The 16,643-nt window shown below is 50.1% G+C and overlaps 1 protein-coding gene across 1 annotated transcript in view; it reads right to left on the bottom strand.

Annotated features, from left to right (window-relative positions):
- Window positions 1–16,643, bottom strand: part of LOC146198343 (solute carrier family 12 member 2-like) — a 128,950-nt gene that overhangs the window by 6,026 nt on the left and 106,281 nt on the right. The window contains exons 21-22 of the mRNA XM_084593790.1: window positions 16,118–16,229; window positions 4,361–4,428 (exon numbers count right to left, since the gene is read on the bottom strand). Coding sequence (XP_084449916.1) covers window positions 4,361–4,428; window positions 16,118–16,229 — 180 coding nt within the window. The remainder of the gene's footprint in view (window positions 1–4,360; window positions 4,429–16,117; window positions 16,230–16,643) is intronic.

The following is a 16,643-nucleotide window of genomic DNA, read 5'->3' as shown; positions in this document are numbered from 1 at the left end:
TCGTCGTCCAAATATGGCAAGATGGCGTCAAACATTGTGGTAACCTCGCGGAGGTGGATTAGAAGGAAAGAGGACATGTTCGTTATTTCCTCGACCGCCGTATTGTATGCGAAAGTGACGTAAGCTGGCACGTTATCCCATGTTCTGTGCTTCCCGTCCACGTACAGTGAGAGCATGCCAGCGAGTGTTTTGATCAGCCGATCGTTTGGATCCACGTACAGTGAGAGCATGCCAGCGAGTGTTTTGATCAGCCGATCGTTTGGAGATGTTATGGTGTCGTCTTCCTGTGTTTGGTACCACTATGTAGCAAAACCTGCTGCAGCAATTCAGGTGTGGACGCGGTACCCCTGTCGGTGATCAGAGTATCCGGTGCGCCGTGGCGCAGAACAATGTGATGGATGAAAAAATTTGCGACTTCTATGACTGTACCGCTGGGTAGAGCGGATGTTTCTGTGTATCGTTTTGAGGTAATCTGTGGCAACGATGACCTACCTGTTACCGAAGTTCGAAAATGGGAATGGTCCCAGCATGTCCGTACCAATCTGCTAGCCTCGATGGCAGGTCTATTCACTTTCAAAAACCCAGTAGGTTTTGTCGGCGGCACCTTGCGGCGCTGACAGCCGCGACACGTTTTGAGTGTGAAACGTCCGCGTTAAGGTGAGGCCAGTAATATATACTTTTTTTATTCTTGAAAGTATTCGGGTGACTCCCAAATGTCCGGACTTTGATTCATCGTGGCAAGCTTGCAAAGTTCCGTCCCGTAGACTCATAGGCACAACAAATAGGTACGACGTACGGCGGGCGGAAACATTGTCCTTAACCAAAACACCGTTACGCACACAAAAATGATGGTAGAACACGCTTGAAGGTTTCGGTGCAGTTGTACATGCACCGTTGATATAGTCCACTACGTGACGAAGTTCGGGGTCGGCAGCTTGCCTTTCAGCGAGGCACTCGGCGCTGATGACATTTAAGAGCATGGTGTCATCAGCAAAATCATAGGTGGGGGGATCTACAGGGGCACGCGAAAGGCAATCGGCGTCCGAGTTGAGGCGACCAGACTTGTACCTGACAGTTATGTCGAATTCCTGTAGTCGGAAACTCCATCTGACAAGGTGGGCTGAGGGTTCCTTGAGGTTTGCGAGCCAAAACAGTGCATGGTGGTCAGTAACTACATTGAAGGGTTTCCCATCAAGATACGGCCGGAAATTCAACGTCGCCCACACAATTGCTAAACACGCTCTCTGTGACAGAATAGTCCGATTCGGCTTTAGACAGAAGACTGGCGTAAGCGATGGCACGTTCCTGGCCGCCCTGAATCCAAACTAGGATGGTATCCAAACCGATGTTGCTTGCATCGGTGTCGAGCTCCGTGTCGGCGTTTTCGCCGAAGAGAGCCAGGATGGGAGATTCTTTGAGGCGGCGTTGAAGCTCGCAGAATGCTTGAATTTGCGGTGCGTTCCAAATGAAAGGCGTCTACCTCTTTATCAAACGCGTCAAAGGATCGGCGAGTCTAGCGAAATCTTTGACGAAGCGCCGGTGGTAGACACATAAGGCAAGAAATCGCCGAAGTGCTTTCTGGTTTTGGGGTGGAGGGAAGTTGGCAATAGCTGTCGTTTTGTCGGGATCCGGCAGGACACCAGCGTGGTTTACAACGGGCCCCAAGAACTTGAACTCGGTGTAAGCAAAATGACATTTCTTATTTTTTAAAGTAAATTGAGACGAGGTTAAGGCTTGCAAAACTGCTTCGAGGCGACGAAGATGCTTCTCGAACGTTGGGGCGAATACCACACGTCATCAAGGTAAACGAGATATGTCTGCCACGAGACATGACTGACACGCACATTCCTCGTCTTCGCTCATCGCGAGCGCTTGCCTCCTTGAGGCGAGGAAGCCGAAGTTCTGACGTTGAGCCGGCACTGTTTGGAGAGGGTCGGGTGGAGTGAGCGCCTGGTTGACCACTTCCCGAATCATCTGTGAAAGAGAGGAGACTTGTGGCTGTGGTGAAGTCGAAGAGAGTTTTTGCAGCTCCTCGCGTACGCCTGCCCTTATGGTCTCGTGGAGCCCGCCAAGGCTACCAGTGTTGACGATGGCCGCAGCCATTGCGATGGACGGCCGCTCATAGTGCTTAGTTTGCATCTCGAGCCTCTTCTCTACGGCAGTTGTCTCGGACTCAAATTCCGAAATGGTCTCGGGGGGAAATCGCACTAAACCAACCAAGATTTCATCTTAAATTCCCCTCATCAAATAACGAACTTTTTTTCTCCTCGGGGATGTTGGGATCAGCCCGACAGAATGACTTCGTCATGTCCTCGAAATAAACGAGGGCGCTCTCGTTGGAAAGCTGAACTTTTGCCTGCAGCAGCAGCTCGGCGCGTTCCTTTCGGAGAATGGTGCTGTCAAGATTCTTGTTCGTGTCCGGGTATTAAAGCTCCAGATCCACAAGATGAGGCGAACGAAAGGTGGATTTATACAATATTTACAGTCATGGTAGAAGGCACTACAATAGCGGCACGGGGGCCGAAAGTTACTGCCTTCACCCGACTGTCTTCGCACAGCGACGGCCACGGAGACTCAGCAACCATCGCTCCAGGCGAGCAGCACTGCACGCGACGACTCTCACGACGGTCTCGACTGGTCTGGCCCGACCACCGGCCGAGCGCCTTCTTTTATGGGGGCCAGAAAGCCGTTGCTCTTGAAACTGTCCAATCGGACGCAATAGTTGGCCGCGGGCCCAGAAGCCCAATAACAAGCGCACTGGGTTCCCGCCGCGGTGCGAGGAGGCGGGAGAGGAGGGCGACCCTCCGTGGCGCCGGCGGTCGTCGAGGCGCCAGAATGTCTGGCATCTGCTCGAACAAGCCAAACGTCCAGGCTTCTCCTTAGTGCGCTGGTGTCATGCGGAGCAGTACCAGGCGTCAAGCGCTCGCCCACACCCGATAAACTGCAGGAGCCACGGGAACCGCGGCTACAAGCACGATCATAAAAGTGGTAAAAGCTTGCAGGAAATAGTCTTTGAAAGAACTCCCTGTTGTCAGGGTGAGCTCGTAATTTTCAAACCAAGAGCAAGCTTCACTGTCCAGCGAGAAAAATACATGTTGCAGCTTCTGACGATTGTACTGGGCTACGCGCTCAAATTTCTCCAACCAGTTTTTCGGGCCGTCCCTTGGGGAGCCTTGAAAGGTCGGTAGCTCCCACGCCTGAATGCGACACAAAGGACGGCGCAGAGGTATCTACATGCATGATCAAGGGTGACTGCGTAGTCGCCGAAGGTGTTCGGTTCTTCACAGTACGGTGAAGTTGCAGAGGGGAAAACTCAGGCTCAAGACCTCGAAGCCGTCGGCTACCCTGATGGGTTGGAGTAATCTCGATGGTAGGAGATCCCCGAGGGCTGAAGTCTCGCCTGCTTGTAGGCATCCGGAGCGTGAGTTGCGTTACCCAGCACCTCCACCAGATGTCACGGAGTCGGTTTTGGCAGAAGTCACCAGTGATCACAAAGCGACAGCGAGCTAGGTGAGGCCAGCGACTCAACGTCAGAACCTCGGCTTCCTCGAGGAAGCAAGCGGTCGCGATCAGCACAGAGCGAATACAAGGAATGCGCCGTAACCGACTAAAAATACAGAACTTTTCATTCCCGAAACACATCGGCGGCAGCTGGCGCGATGCGATATCCTCATTTCCCACTTTGCTGCAGCTGCCGCGAAACCGGTTTGCCACCTTTCCGCTTGGCTATGCCTGTCCTCCCGCCTACTTCGAACATCCGTCCGCTGGAAGGCTTTTTCGCTATTGAGCCATCTAGTGCTAGCGCTCCAAATGACGGAGTGCCCTAGCTGAATGAAAATAAATTGATACTGTTGAAAGTCGCTTTGCCCAGCCTGCAGCATATTTTTTTATCCTCAAAAGTGAACTGTTTGCTAAAGCTGAATTCGTTTATTTTTAAGTGATGACTTTGGAGAAAAATTCTAGGGGTGCACTTAATTTTGCTGAGGTGCGTTAATGCGAAAGAATTTCTCTTAATTCTGCCGATTATGTTGGGATTTTTGTGGCATTTCTTTGCAGGCCACTAAAAAAGCTATGTATATTAAAGTTTAGCGCAAATATTTTAGCCGGCTGTTTTCATGCGATCTAAAAATTCACATTGACGCTTTACTCCTCACATTCACATTTTAATAGATTTAGCTGATTAATGTTTAGCACCTAATTAATTTTACAGAACAAAAAAATAACGCTGACTAGGCTATGCGACTCTAAACAGCACTCAGTCGTTAACTATCGGCTGGGACGTACTTTTTAAATTTAAGATCTTGGTCACTTTCAGCTAGGACACCACGCATATGTTCGTACAAGAAGAGGCGGTACTTACATTGCGACCAGCGTTGCATTCTTGGAATGTTTCTGTAGCAGTTCACGAAGACGTAAGTGGCGGTATGTCTGAAACAGAGAAACGAATCATTACTGACTAAGAGTTGGTCTTTATCAGGAGCATTGAAAAAGAAGCAATACCGCGCTCCGCCTCGGTAGTAGTGCCCCGACACGATGGTGCAGTGGTTAGGGCGCTCGGCTACTGTACCCAAGGATGCGGGATCAAATCCCGGCCACGGCAGTCGCGTTTCAATGGAGGCGAAACGAAAGGAAGGCGCCCGCGTGCTGTGCGATATCAGTGCACGTTAAAGAACCCCAGGAGGTCGAAATTACCGGGTGCCCTGCACTAATGCGTCTTTCATAGCATGAGTTGCTTCGAGACGTTGAACTCCACCTAATCAAGCCTAAACCTATTGGTTGTATCGGGAAACTCTCGCGACCTTTCCTACACACTGCGCGGTAATGCATTGTGTATACTAACACGTACTGTGGTCGCAAAAAGTTCGGTCAAAGGTGGATCGTCTCGTTTTCACTCCGCACGGCTCAAACACTCGATGAGTTTGAAAAAGAAACAACGCTCGTCGCGTTAGTACTGCAGAAGTGACACACAAAAGCAAAGGCAAGAGTCACCATAAGCAATTTTCATGTTTCGTTCCCTGGTAATTTTTCTGTGTGCGTGTTGTTGCTGCAGGATGTATCGCCAGCAAGCCAGCATCGATATCCCGACGTAAGTAGGCGTTTCCTGAGGGCAGTGTTCCAGCAGGTTCATCTAGGTAATATTCAAAAATATTTTTGAAGCGTAAACGAGTCACATAAAGTTTGTTGACATTTTGTTGCATACCATAAAGAAGAACGCAACGCATACAAGGGCGAACGCTACGTTCGGGGACAGCTGGCTCACAGCTGGCAACAAATAAAGTTCGGCTTGGACAAGAACGAAAAAAGATTGATAAAGCAGGCCGACCTTTCGATCCAGCGCGATCCCCCTTTTACTCCCCCTCCCCTCCTGTTGTTCCTTTCACGCCTGCCCCATGTGCGAGTTATCGCTTTCGCCCAAGCTGCACTCCATTACTGGCCACGGTACGCATGAACGATGCGTCGTGTCTTAAAATATGCGCCTACTAAGCGACGGTTAAGAAGGAGAATTCCGACAAAGATAAAACGCGTAGGCAGACGTTGGCACCACAATTCCCGAATAAAGACCCAGAGCTAGGTGACATATAGTGCCTCCAAGAAGTAGCCGCTCCCATTCTTAACATGGCGTGAGCAAACAGGAAGTGTAACGATAAGCAGGAACATTTTAACAAAACGGGGTAACGGCCAAAAAGCGCCGCTTTTAGCCAGGAGTACAATTTTCTATACATATCTGCTGATGACTGATTGTTCACTAGAATGAGCTCATTAGCTCTGGATTTAGGTGAAATCTGCGCTGAATAAAATCAAACACCTTCTATAGGAACCAGCCGCCCCACCAGACTATTAATTTACAGCTTCGACGTTCGTGGTCTGCAGTCCACGGGCAGTCCAAAGGAAAATGCAGGAACACGGTGGTAGCGATGAGCCATGCCGATTCCAGCCGAAGAAATGAACTCGTTTCGCTCGGCCGGTTCGCTTAATGAACAGACGTCGACGAGCACCAAAGATACAATAGCGTTCTTCGCTATCGTCATAGATATTCCACAGGCCTGCCACTGCGCTATTCGGAAAGCGTGCAGAGAGTGTTGAAAAAGTGAACGGGGAAGAAGAGCTGGCTATAACTACGGCCAGACTGGAGTGGCGACGGCGGGGGCGCAGCCGCGCGCTCTAGTGCGGCTAGGCTGTAACGAAGCCCTCCCGTCACGTGAATGTGATGATCTTTGGCTCCTGTGCTCCATCAAACAGTGCGTCGCACGTAATAGCTTACTCCACTTTGTACGGTGCGCTTGTTCGTTTGCCCCCAGAAACAGGTCGAAAGGTTTTGTGTCGAGGAGAGGTCGTCTTGTGGAAATTGGCTGCGCGATACGCTGCCGCCTTCCATTAACACGCAACCGCTATCAGGAGTGCCGAGGAGGTATTGTGTTACGGGAAGCTCTGTCAATATGGATGCATCCGCACCGCGCGCATTTGACACTCGCATCGGCACACAAACCTTGTCAAACCGTGCATCGGCGGATATCTCGGCAGCGACCTCGGAACAACTGTGTCGCGATAGATCGTTGAATCGCAAGACTACGTGCCTTCCTGTATTCTTTTTGTCATCTTTTTTTTTTTTTTTTCAGTATCGGTGGCTGCAATTCGTACGCCTTCCTGTCCAGTTTCCCAGATGAATGCAGTAACGTAGACATGATCGAGCAGTCTCCTCGAGTGAGGAGTGTTTCCGGTCCTCGAAAGAAAACATAGAGCAAGAATAACGTGGGAAACGCACACATACGTAGACGCGTTCCGCTGTGACTACATCTTCCAGCTGCTTGCATGTCCGTCCGGCAATTTCCGCGACAATGATGCCAGATTAGCGCTCAACGTGGTGAAGATCTATATAAATTAAAATATCCATGCGTACCACTGCTCATTAGACTGGGCTCCATTGGAGCTGTCTCATACTGTTTATTTGAATAATGCCATTTAGTAGGCTCCTTTTTACGTCGTCCGACATTTATGACGGGTCTTCCTAAGTTTCTTGTGTTTGCAGCAGTAATGGTGCGCCGACACCAAAAACTTCGAGATTCATTTCTTGCTGCCGGTCAGCGAAAGGAGCTGCTGGCTGCAGTGGAGTGATCGCTCAGTGTGCGCCATCAGTAGTGCGAGAAGCTGAGCAAAGTCACCATGCCAAAGTCACATCATCACTGTCACGTGACCGGAAGACAACTACAACTGCAGTCCTGACCTAAAAAGTATAAAGCTAAGTAGTTAGCATAATTTTGGCACAGTAAAATGAGCATATCCGCGGGGATCAACAGAAGTGACCGCCACATGCACTGACTGCCAACTAACACAAAGCTTTCCTTTCTTTTTTTTCCTCCCCCTACAACAGAGCGAAAGAGGCAAAATATGACGAAAGAGGGAAATGAAACAAAAAAACATAGAGAAAAAAAAGCGGAAGGGCCTCGCAGGGGTCAGCAGCAACCTCAATTCTTTTTTTTTTATCTCTGCTTCACAATTTTCAATGCGTTTCTTCGGCCTAGAAAGAATACGTTATATTACAGCACCTGTTGTTGCTGTTGTGGCTGTAGGAAGAAGGGAAAGAAAATGCACGGGCCTGCTACTGGCTCTTTAGCTGAGCCACTTCCGCTGATTGATCGATCGATCGATCGATCGATCGATCGATCGATTGATTGATTGATTGATTGATTGATTGATTGATTGATTGATTGATTGATTGATTGATTGATTGATTGATTGATTGATTTGGAAAGGCGCGGTAACTGTCTCACTTGTTTTTAAAAAAAACTGATTTATTTATAGGAAGGGAAAGGCGCGGTAACTGTCTCACTTGTTTTTCTGTGGACACCGCAACCGCGCCGTAAGGGAAGGGACGAAGATGGGAGTGAAAGTAGAAAGAGAGAAAGAGGAGCCGTAGTGGAGGGCTACGGAGTAATTTCGACCACCTGGGGATCTTTAACGACATCGCACAGCACACAACGCCTCTTCGTTTCGCCTCCATCGAAACGCAGCCGCCGCCTCCATCGAAACGCAGTCACTTGTTTTTATGTGGACACCTCAACCGCGTCGTAAGGGAAGGGAGGAAGGTGGGACTGAAAGTGTAATGAGAGAAAGAGGAGCCGTAGTGGAGGGCTACGGAGTAATTTCGATCACCTAGGGATCTTTCAGCACACGGACGCTTCCTCGTTTCGCCTCCATCGAAACGAAGTCGCCGGCGGTCGGGATCACACCCGGGTACTCCGGCACAGTAGCCGGCCGTCTTACCACTGCATCACCGCGGCGGGGCTTAGTGTTTAAAGCCGTGAGCCACTTTTTTGCACCAGGTTTAGATCTTGTCAAGATCGGACTGCGGTGCATTAACATCGGCTATTTTAATAGGCGGATAGATCATGCAGTCATATGTGAATAAGTAGACATTGAAAGAGGTGAAAGTGGGAATATCATTAATATTGTCACTTTGGATATCAGCAGCTAAAATTTCTCGGTCATGTGGTTAGCGCTGACGGTGTCCGGCCTGATCCTGATAAAACAGCCGCTGTAGCCAATTTTCCCATCCCTACCACGAAGAAAGCAGTCCGACGTTTATTGGGCCTGTGCGCGTACTATAGCCGTTTCATTGCCGATTTTGCCAAGATTGCAGAACCTTTGACGCGCCTGACACGTGATGACGTCCTGTATGTCTGGTCTTCCGAGCAGCAGGAGGCATTCACCGAGCTGCGCCAACGGCTGCACAACCCTCCCGTTCTTGCACACTTCGATGAGGACGCTGCCACCGAAATTCACACCGACACCAGCAATGTCGGTCTGGGTGCTGTTCTGGTCCAGCACCAGCAAGGCGAGCAAAAAGTGATCGCTTATGCCAGCCGCACCCTTTCTCGGGCAGAATCAAACTATTCAGCTTCTGAAAAGGAGTGTCTCGCCGTCGTTTGGGCCACAATGAAATTCCGACCTTACCTCTACAGCCGTAAATTTAAAGTTGTGACAAACCATCATGCTTTGTGTTGGCTAGCTAGTCTTCGAGATCCATCAGGACGTCTTGCACGGTGGAGCCTTCGTATGCAGGAGTTTGATTACTCTATCGTTAATAAATCCGGACGTAAACATGAAGATGCTGACACACTGTCTCGATCACCCGTGGAGTTGGCCCATGACAGTACGGATGAAGACGCTAATTTTCTTGGCATTATCAGTTCCTCTGATTTAAAGGCCCGGCAACGGGCTGATCCAGACCTCAAAACTGTGATCGATCATTTGGAGGGTTTCGATTCTACAGTATCTCGACTGTTTGCTAAGAACTTGTCATCCTTCTGTGCGCGCGACGGAATCCTCTACAAGAAAAGCGCCGGCAACAGTTACCGAGCCTATCTTCTAGTCATCCCTGCAGATCTCCGCGATGAAATCCTTCATGCTTGCCATGATGAACCCACCGCTGGACACTTGGGCTTTGCACGCACTCTTGCCAGGGTGCGCCAGGCCTACTACTGGCCCAAACTTACCGCCACCGTTCATCGATATGTTAGAGGTTGCCGCGAGTGCCAGCGACGCAAGACACCGCCATTCAAGCCAGCGGGTTTCCTGCAGCCTATTCCCCCCCCCCCCCCCCCCCCGCTAGTACCATTCGACCAAACTGGTATGGACTTTCTTGGCACTTTTCCTCTATCGTCAGCTGGCAATAAGTGGATTATCGTGGCTACAGATTATCTGACACGTTACGCGGAAACTATGGCGGTGCCACGTGCAACTGTCACGAAGACAGGTATTTATGGGTATCGGCAACAGGGGCAGATACACACAGTCAAGACAGAGGTTCCCGGGAAATGGTAACACGAAGACACAAGCTCAAGAGTCCACAGTCTTAGCTAGCCGAAGCGCGCGAGAGTCTCTAACTTCTTCTTCGTTCAAACGCTACCTCGAACCGTCAGGTGGCAATATAAATTAAGAATGTAAGACCGAGGCGGTCCATTGTGGTGCCTGAATGGGGGACAAGGGGAAGCAGTCTGTTAGCGCACACAAATTGATAATGGTTGGTTAGAGTTGGGTATCCAAGCAAAAAACTAAGGCTAGCGTGCTGGGGGGCTAGCGAAATCAGCCACCCTTCACATCTACAGCACCTGCATTCATCTCTTCGCCTTGTTTCTGTAAACGCTCTGTATTCAGTGCGCCCGTACCTTTTGTGAAACAAGTGGCGGCTGGCAAGTACGTTTCGAACCGCGTCTTCTTGGAGGTCAACAGCCGTGCAGTAACGGGATCCACCCCGTAACATCTTGCATACAAGAGGGATGTCCTACCAATAGACTATTGCTAAGTGTTAGCTGTGTGCGCAGAGCCATGGAAGCATTTGTCCCTCTTTGGGAGAAGGTGATTGCCATCACTCTCACTTCTCGCACGTAGGCGACGAAAACGAACGGATTCCTCGCATGGATAGCGTCTTTACCGTAGCAGAGATTAGGGCTGCTCTTAACAAAATTAACACCACCTCGGCACCGGGGGAAGATTGCATCACCAATAAGATGTTGCGCAATTTAGAAGACCAGTCAGTAGAGGCTCTTACGGACCTCTTCAACAGGTACTGGACAGAGGGCAGCGTCCCTGAGGAATGGAAGCACGCTAAAATTATTTTCATACCTAAACCGGGCAAAAGACTCGAGATGGGGAACCTCCGCCCAATCTCGCTAACGTCATGTCTAGGGAAGGTAATGGAACACGTTGTCTTAAACAGGCTCCTTATGCACACCGATGCGGAAGGCACGTTTCCCCCGTCCATGATTGGGTTTCGAGCAGGTCTTTCGACTCAGGACATTATGTGGCAAATTCAACAAGACATTCTAGATACAAATCGCATAAGAGCCACGCGAACCATCCTGGGACTCGATGTGAGTAAGGCCTTCGACAATGTGTCACACGCTTCCATCCTCAATCACCTCTCACAGTTACACGTAGGCAAACGGACATACGACTACATCGCTGCCTTTCTGAATGCGCGTACGGCTACGCTCCATTTCGTTGACAAAGTTAGCGACAAAATTACACTAGGGACGAGAGGAACACCGCAAGGCGCCGTACTTTCACCTTTTCTCTTCAACATCGTTATGAGCGGCCTCCCGCGTCTGTTAGATGATATCCCACACATACATCATTCCATATACGCCGACGACATCACCATATGGACCAATTCTGGCTCCGATGGAGATATTACAGATTCATTACAACGAGCTATCGACACGGTACAGTCTTATGTGCAGGAAAACGGCCTCACCTGTTCACCGGCTAAATCAGAACTATTAGTTATAAGGAACAAACAAGCTTCACAGGTAAAGCCAGATTCTCGAGAACCTATCCAGTTACACATTGACAACCATCCGATACCCCCGGTAGCCACGATCAGAGTTCTCGGAATGTTGATTCAGAATAATACGCAGAACACAGAAGCTATACGCCGGCTACGCGCCACGGCGCACCAGATAGGTGGGCTGGTGAGACGCATTGCCACACGTCGCAGGGGTATGAGAGAAGCCGACCTGTGCAGGATTATCCAAGCCTTTATGATAAGCAGAATCATGTACGCTTGCCCGTACTATCATCTGCGTCGTAGGGACGAACATGCACTTAATAGCATAATTAGAACAGCATACAAAGCGGCCCTTAGCTTACCAGTATACGCTAACTCAGATCGACTACTGCAGTTAGGAATTTTTAACACACTATCTGAACTAATTGAAGCCCATAAGACAGCGCAAGTGACCCGCCTGTCACGCAGCCTTGCGGGACGCGTAATTCTCGACAAGCTCCACATACACCCCACTGAGGAGGTGTGCGCAACATCCCATTTATCGGCTGACATAACTAGTAGACTAGTTGTTAAACCAATAGCCAAAAACATGCTACCAGGTAGACATGATGCCCGCAGGAAGACAAGGGCACAGACCCTTGAGAAACAGTACGAGGACGATCCACAAGCAGTGTACGTGGATGCAGCTCAGCACATCAAAAACGGAGCATACGTGGCATGTATGGCCACTCCAAAGTCAACCTTCATTAACGCTATAACATTTCATGCTAGCTCCATATGCGAGGCAGAGGAAGTAGCTATCGCACTGGCCATCGCGGATCCCCACACCAAAACTATTCTAAGCGACTCAAAAAGCGCCGTTCAAAATTTCGCCAAAAATTCTGTAAGCGCACTCGCGGCGCGAATTCTGCGCAACCGATCTCTCAATCACAACATCAATCTCGTATGGGTTCCGGCTCACGCGGGTAACTCCGGAAACGAAGGGGTCGACCGTCTAGCCCGAGGCTTCACCAACCGGGAGACGGGAGATCTATCGGGAACGGACGCGCCTGTGGAGGCACCGCGCACATACGCGGAGGTAACAAACTTTTATCGCGAGCTAAGATGCACGTACCCCGCCCCTCACCCCGACCTCGACCGGGCGCAAGCCACGACACTCAGACGCCTACAAACAAAGGCCATTCTTAGCCCCTACCGACTATCGTTAATTACAAACGGAGAATTCAACCCTGCATGCCGGCACTGCGGTGACGGGACGCAGGCCACTCAAGACCATATACTGTGGGAATGCGTCAGCAATCCCCCTCCAAAGACACTCTTGCCAGCTCCCTCAGCGGAGGAATGGGACAAGCTGTTGGCCAGCCCAAGGAAAGCTACGCAACTGGCCCTCGTCACGCGAGCTCAAGAGGTCGCTCCCGACTGGAGGCCACCCTAGACTCGCCCCAGCCCGAAATAATTCCTTCATTTCGTGGCAATAAAAGTTGTTACCACCTGCCGGGGTGGTGCAGTGGTAAGACGCCCGACTACTGTGCCGGAGTACCCGGGTTCGAACCCGACCTCGGCGGCTGCGTTTCGAGGGAGGCGAAACGAAGAGGCGTCCGTGTGCTGTGCGATGTAAGCGCACGTTAAAGATCTCCAGGTGGTCGAAATTATTCCGTAGCCCTCCACTACGGCTCCTCTTTCTCTCTTTCCACTTTCTCTCCCACCTTCCTCCCTTCCCTTACGGCGCGGTTGCGGTGTCCACAGAAAACAAGCGAGACAGTTACCGCACCTTTCCCTTCCTATAAATAAATCAGTTTTTTTTTTAGGTTGGTTGGTTGGTTTGTGGGGATACGTCCCAAAGCAACTCCGGCTATGAGAGACGCCGTAGTGGAGGACTTCGGAAATTTCGACCACCTGGGGTTCTTTAACGTGCACTGACATCGCACAGCACACGGGCGCCTTGCTTTTCGCCTGCATCGAAAAGCTGCCGCCGAGGCCGGGATTCGATCCCGCGTCCTTGGGAACAGTAGTCGAGCGCCGTAACCACTGCGTCACCCCGGCGGGTTTTTTTTTAACGAACGGATTTCTGTTTCCTCCGGCAAGGCTTATATTTAAAGCCTATGAAACGCCCGCTTCACGTGCAGCATGGTGATGAACAATAGGAATCACCGCAGGAACATTGAATGTTGTGCACATGATTTTCTATGGCCGTTAGAAATTGTCGGTTCGAATACAGGAAGCCTCACGATAGACCTCACTTAGCAGCGAGGGCAAACAGCCGGCCGTATTCGGCGCCCCTTGTTCGCACATAGCCTGTCGCTCGAGGATAAATAATAATAATAATAATAATAATAATAATAATAATAATAATAATAATAATAATAATAATAATAATAATAATAATAATAATAATAAATTGGTTCACAGGAAGGGAAAGGCGCAGTATCTGTCACATGTGTTTCTGTGGACCCCTGAACCGCGCCGTAAGGAAAGAGAGAAAGGTGGGAGAGTAAGTGTAAAGAGAGAAAGATGAGTCATATTGGAGGGCTGCAGAGTAATTTCGACCACATTGGGGACCTTTAACGTCCCTCTTCCTTTTCTTCTCTATTTTCTCTTCCGTCTGCACGAGGCAGCGGAGGTGGCTCAGCTACAGAGCCAGTAGCAGGCCCGTACATTTTCATTTTATTTTCCTTCTTCCTACAGCCACAACAACAACAACGTGCACTGGCATCATACAGCACACGGACGCATCTTCGTGTCGCCTCCACCGAAACGCAACCGCCGGCGGTCGGGATCGAACCCGGGTACTCAGGAACAGTAGTCGGTCGTCTTGCCACTGCACCACCGCGGAGGGGCACTCTCGATGATACAAGCTCAAAAATGCTTCGATTGAGTTACGTGATGTTCGTTTTACTATTCGCCGCCAAATGGCGCTAGTTACCGATGTCCACAGAAAGTGGGCATGCTTTGGCCGCTAGATTTTTAAAGCATTCGTGCCGCAAATACGAGTAATCTATAAGCAATACGTAGAAACATGCACGGCTATCAACCTACTCAGGCTCCACGGGTCTAAACACCGATATGTTTCCACGTGTTTCGGGTTCCCCTAAAAACCCCTGAAACATCTTCCGCTGCTCCATTGGCGCGTAGAACATTCCTGACTGCCCCTTTGTGAATCGAAAACAGGACGCCCTACATAAACGATCAGCGAATTCCTGCGCTGTCAAACAAGGAACAGGCCGCGAAACCGCGACCGCCGAGAGGGCTTTCAGTGACGCGACGAGCAAGGAAGCCCAGGCAAAGTAACCAGCGTCCAATCTTATCTCATCCCCCGGGACTATTGCGCTGAGTCCAGCGGTGTCGAACCGATAAAGGCGCACTCAATCGGTCAACGTTCAACCCCATGACATTCTTCGAACCGTCTAAGCTCCATGCGTGCTGCAAGCACACGGACAGACAACACGGTCGCGCGCCAGCAGGAGTTGCTAACAAGTGTTAACTAGGAGCTTCAGCGTTATAGCTTTTGTTGCGAGTATAATAATAATAATTGGTTCACAGGAAAGGAAAGGTGCAGTATCTGTCACACTTGCTCCGTGGACACAACCGCACCATAAGGGAAGGGAGGAAGGTGGGAATGAAAGTGGGAAGAGAGAAAGGGGTGCCATAGTGGATGGCTCCTGAGTCATTTCAACCACCTGGGGATCTTTAACCTGCGCTGATGGGTGAAGGGTGGCTGATTCTGGCCCTGATGGGGCTGGGACAGGTAGGTCGCTGCTTGCAGCGGGGGCTAGCCTGCCACCGAATTTTATCTGTTGTAGGACGTCATTGCACCCGCCACTACTTCGGTGGTGGACGACGGCTGTTGTCGCGGCGCGCGTCTTTCTCTCCCTCTTCTTTTTCTTTCTTCTCTATTTTCTCTTCTGTCCGCACGAGGCAGCGGAGGTGGCTCAGCTACAGAGCCAGTAGCAGGCCCGTGCATTTTCTTTTCCTTCTTCCTACAGCCACAACAACAACGTGCGCTGACATCGCGTGGCACTGCGCAAGGACACCTCTCCGTTTTGCCTCCATCGAAACGAAGCCGCCGGCGGTGGGGATCGAACACGGGTACTCCGGCATAGTAGTCGGGCGTCTTAGCCACTGCACTACCTTAAAATCTGTTCTTGCAGAATGTGACACGCTGCCTTGGACAGACCGTGGGGCCTCTCCTGAAGGCACAGCGACGGCATTGGAACTTAGAGCTGCCTGCCAATAAACCTACGCATATATTGTCACGTGAGCGTTAAAGGGCGTAAGGGAAAGTTGAGTTACAGCTGTTGAACCGCAGCTGCCTTTCTTTCTTTATTTTTTTCTTTCTTATGCTATCTATTTCCTATTGAATATAAGTGTGCAGCTCACATTGTGGCAGATAATCGAGATTCGAGCTGCACAAACGAACGCACACTTGCTTGTCCATGGGGTTCAATTGAATTAACTTAACAGCTTCTTATTCGAGCAATAAATATGTAAGCACATCCACAATCCTTGGGCCTCTCGGCCGAATCCTTTAAGCGACCAGGCGTCACACTCAGATAACAGGCTGCAATTAAAGTTTTAATCAATCAATCAATCAGGCTGCAAACTGGATGCAGCCCCAATGTTGCACGGGTTCCCTATCTCGTCGAGGGCTAGTGGTCACTAACGCAGAGAGAGGGAGGGAAGGGAAGGATTAACCTTAATCCACTAACGGTTCGTTTGGATTCACTGAGGTAGTACGTTTCGCGATCGCGTCTGTCACTGGTTGTGAACAGTCGAGCGCTTGAGCCATCGATTCTCAAGCTGTCGACACATGTACGGCGTTGATTTCCTCACCTTGTCCTTGAGCGCGAGCATCTCGGAGTCGGAGATCTCGAGCGGGTCGTGCTCCACCTCGCAGTCGTCCGTCCGGCGCCACTTGCGAATCAGCTCCTCGAACTCGCGCTTGCTGCGAGCCAAGAACACATAATATAGCTGTTACGTGCACACACTGGCGAAATACTGTGCGGTGAAAGTTCTGCCGAGAGCGAGAAAGTAGTTAGAGCCTATATGCCATATGCAAATAAACACTGGCAATACCGTGCCCGTAAAATATGCGTCATCGTCTACACTGTTTCGCTTTCGCGGCTGCGGAAAGCAGCAAATCATATTTACGAATAGCAAGAGCAAAACAAGCTACGTGGCTATATTGTCGAGGTGAGCGGATGAAGAATTTAAACTGCACAAGAATGCTAAATTGGGCGAGTTGGTGCATTCGCATTTTAGGAATTTTCCTTCTTTTTTGTCCTTGTCTTCTTTGCGCTACGTTTCCTAAAATGCGAAGAATTTAAACTTCTCACAGCGCAGTGTAACCTTCTCGTCA

Source organism: Amblyomma maculatum, chromosome 2 (genome assembly GCF_055883805.1).
Source record: "Amblyomma maculatum isolate TAMU_Amacu chromosome 2, ASM5588380v1, whole genome shotgun sequence".
NCBI lineage: Eukaryota > Metazoa > Arthropoda > Arachnida > Ixodida > Ixodidae > Amblyomma > Amblyomma maculatum.
The sequence above is the reverse complement of the archived record's forward strand: the minus strand, read 5'-3'. Positions and strand labels throughout refer to the sequence as shown.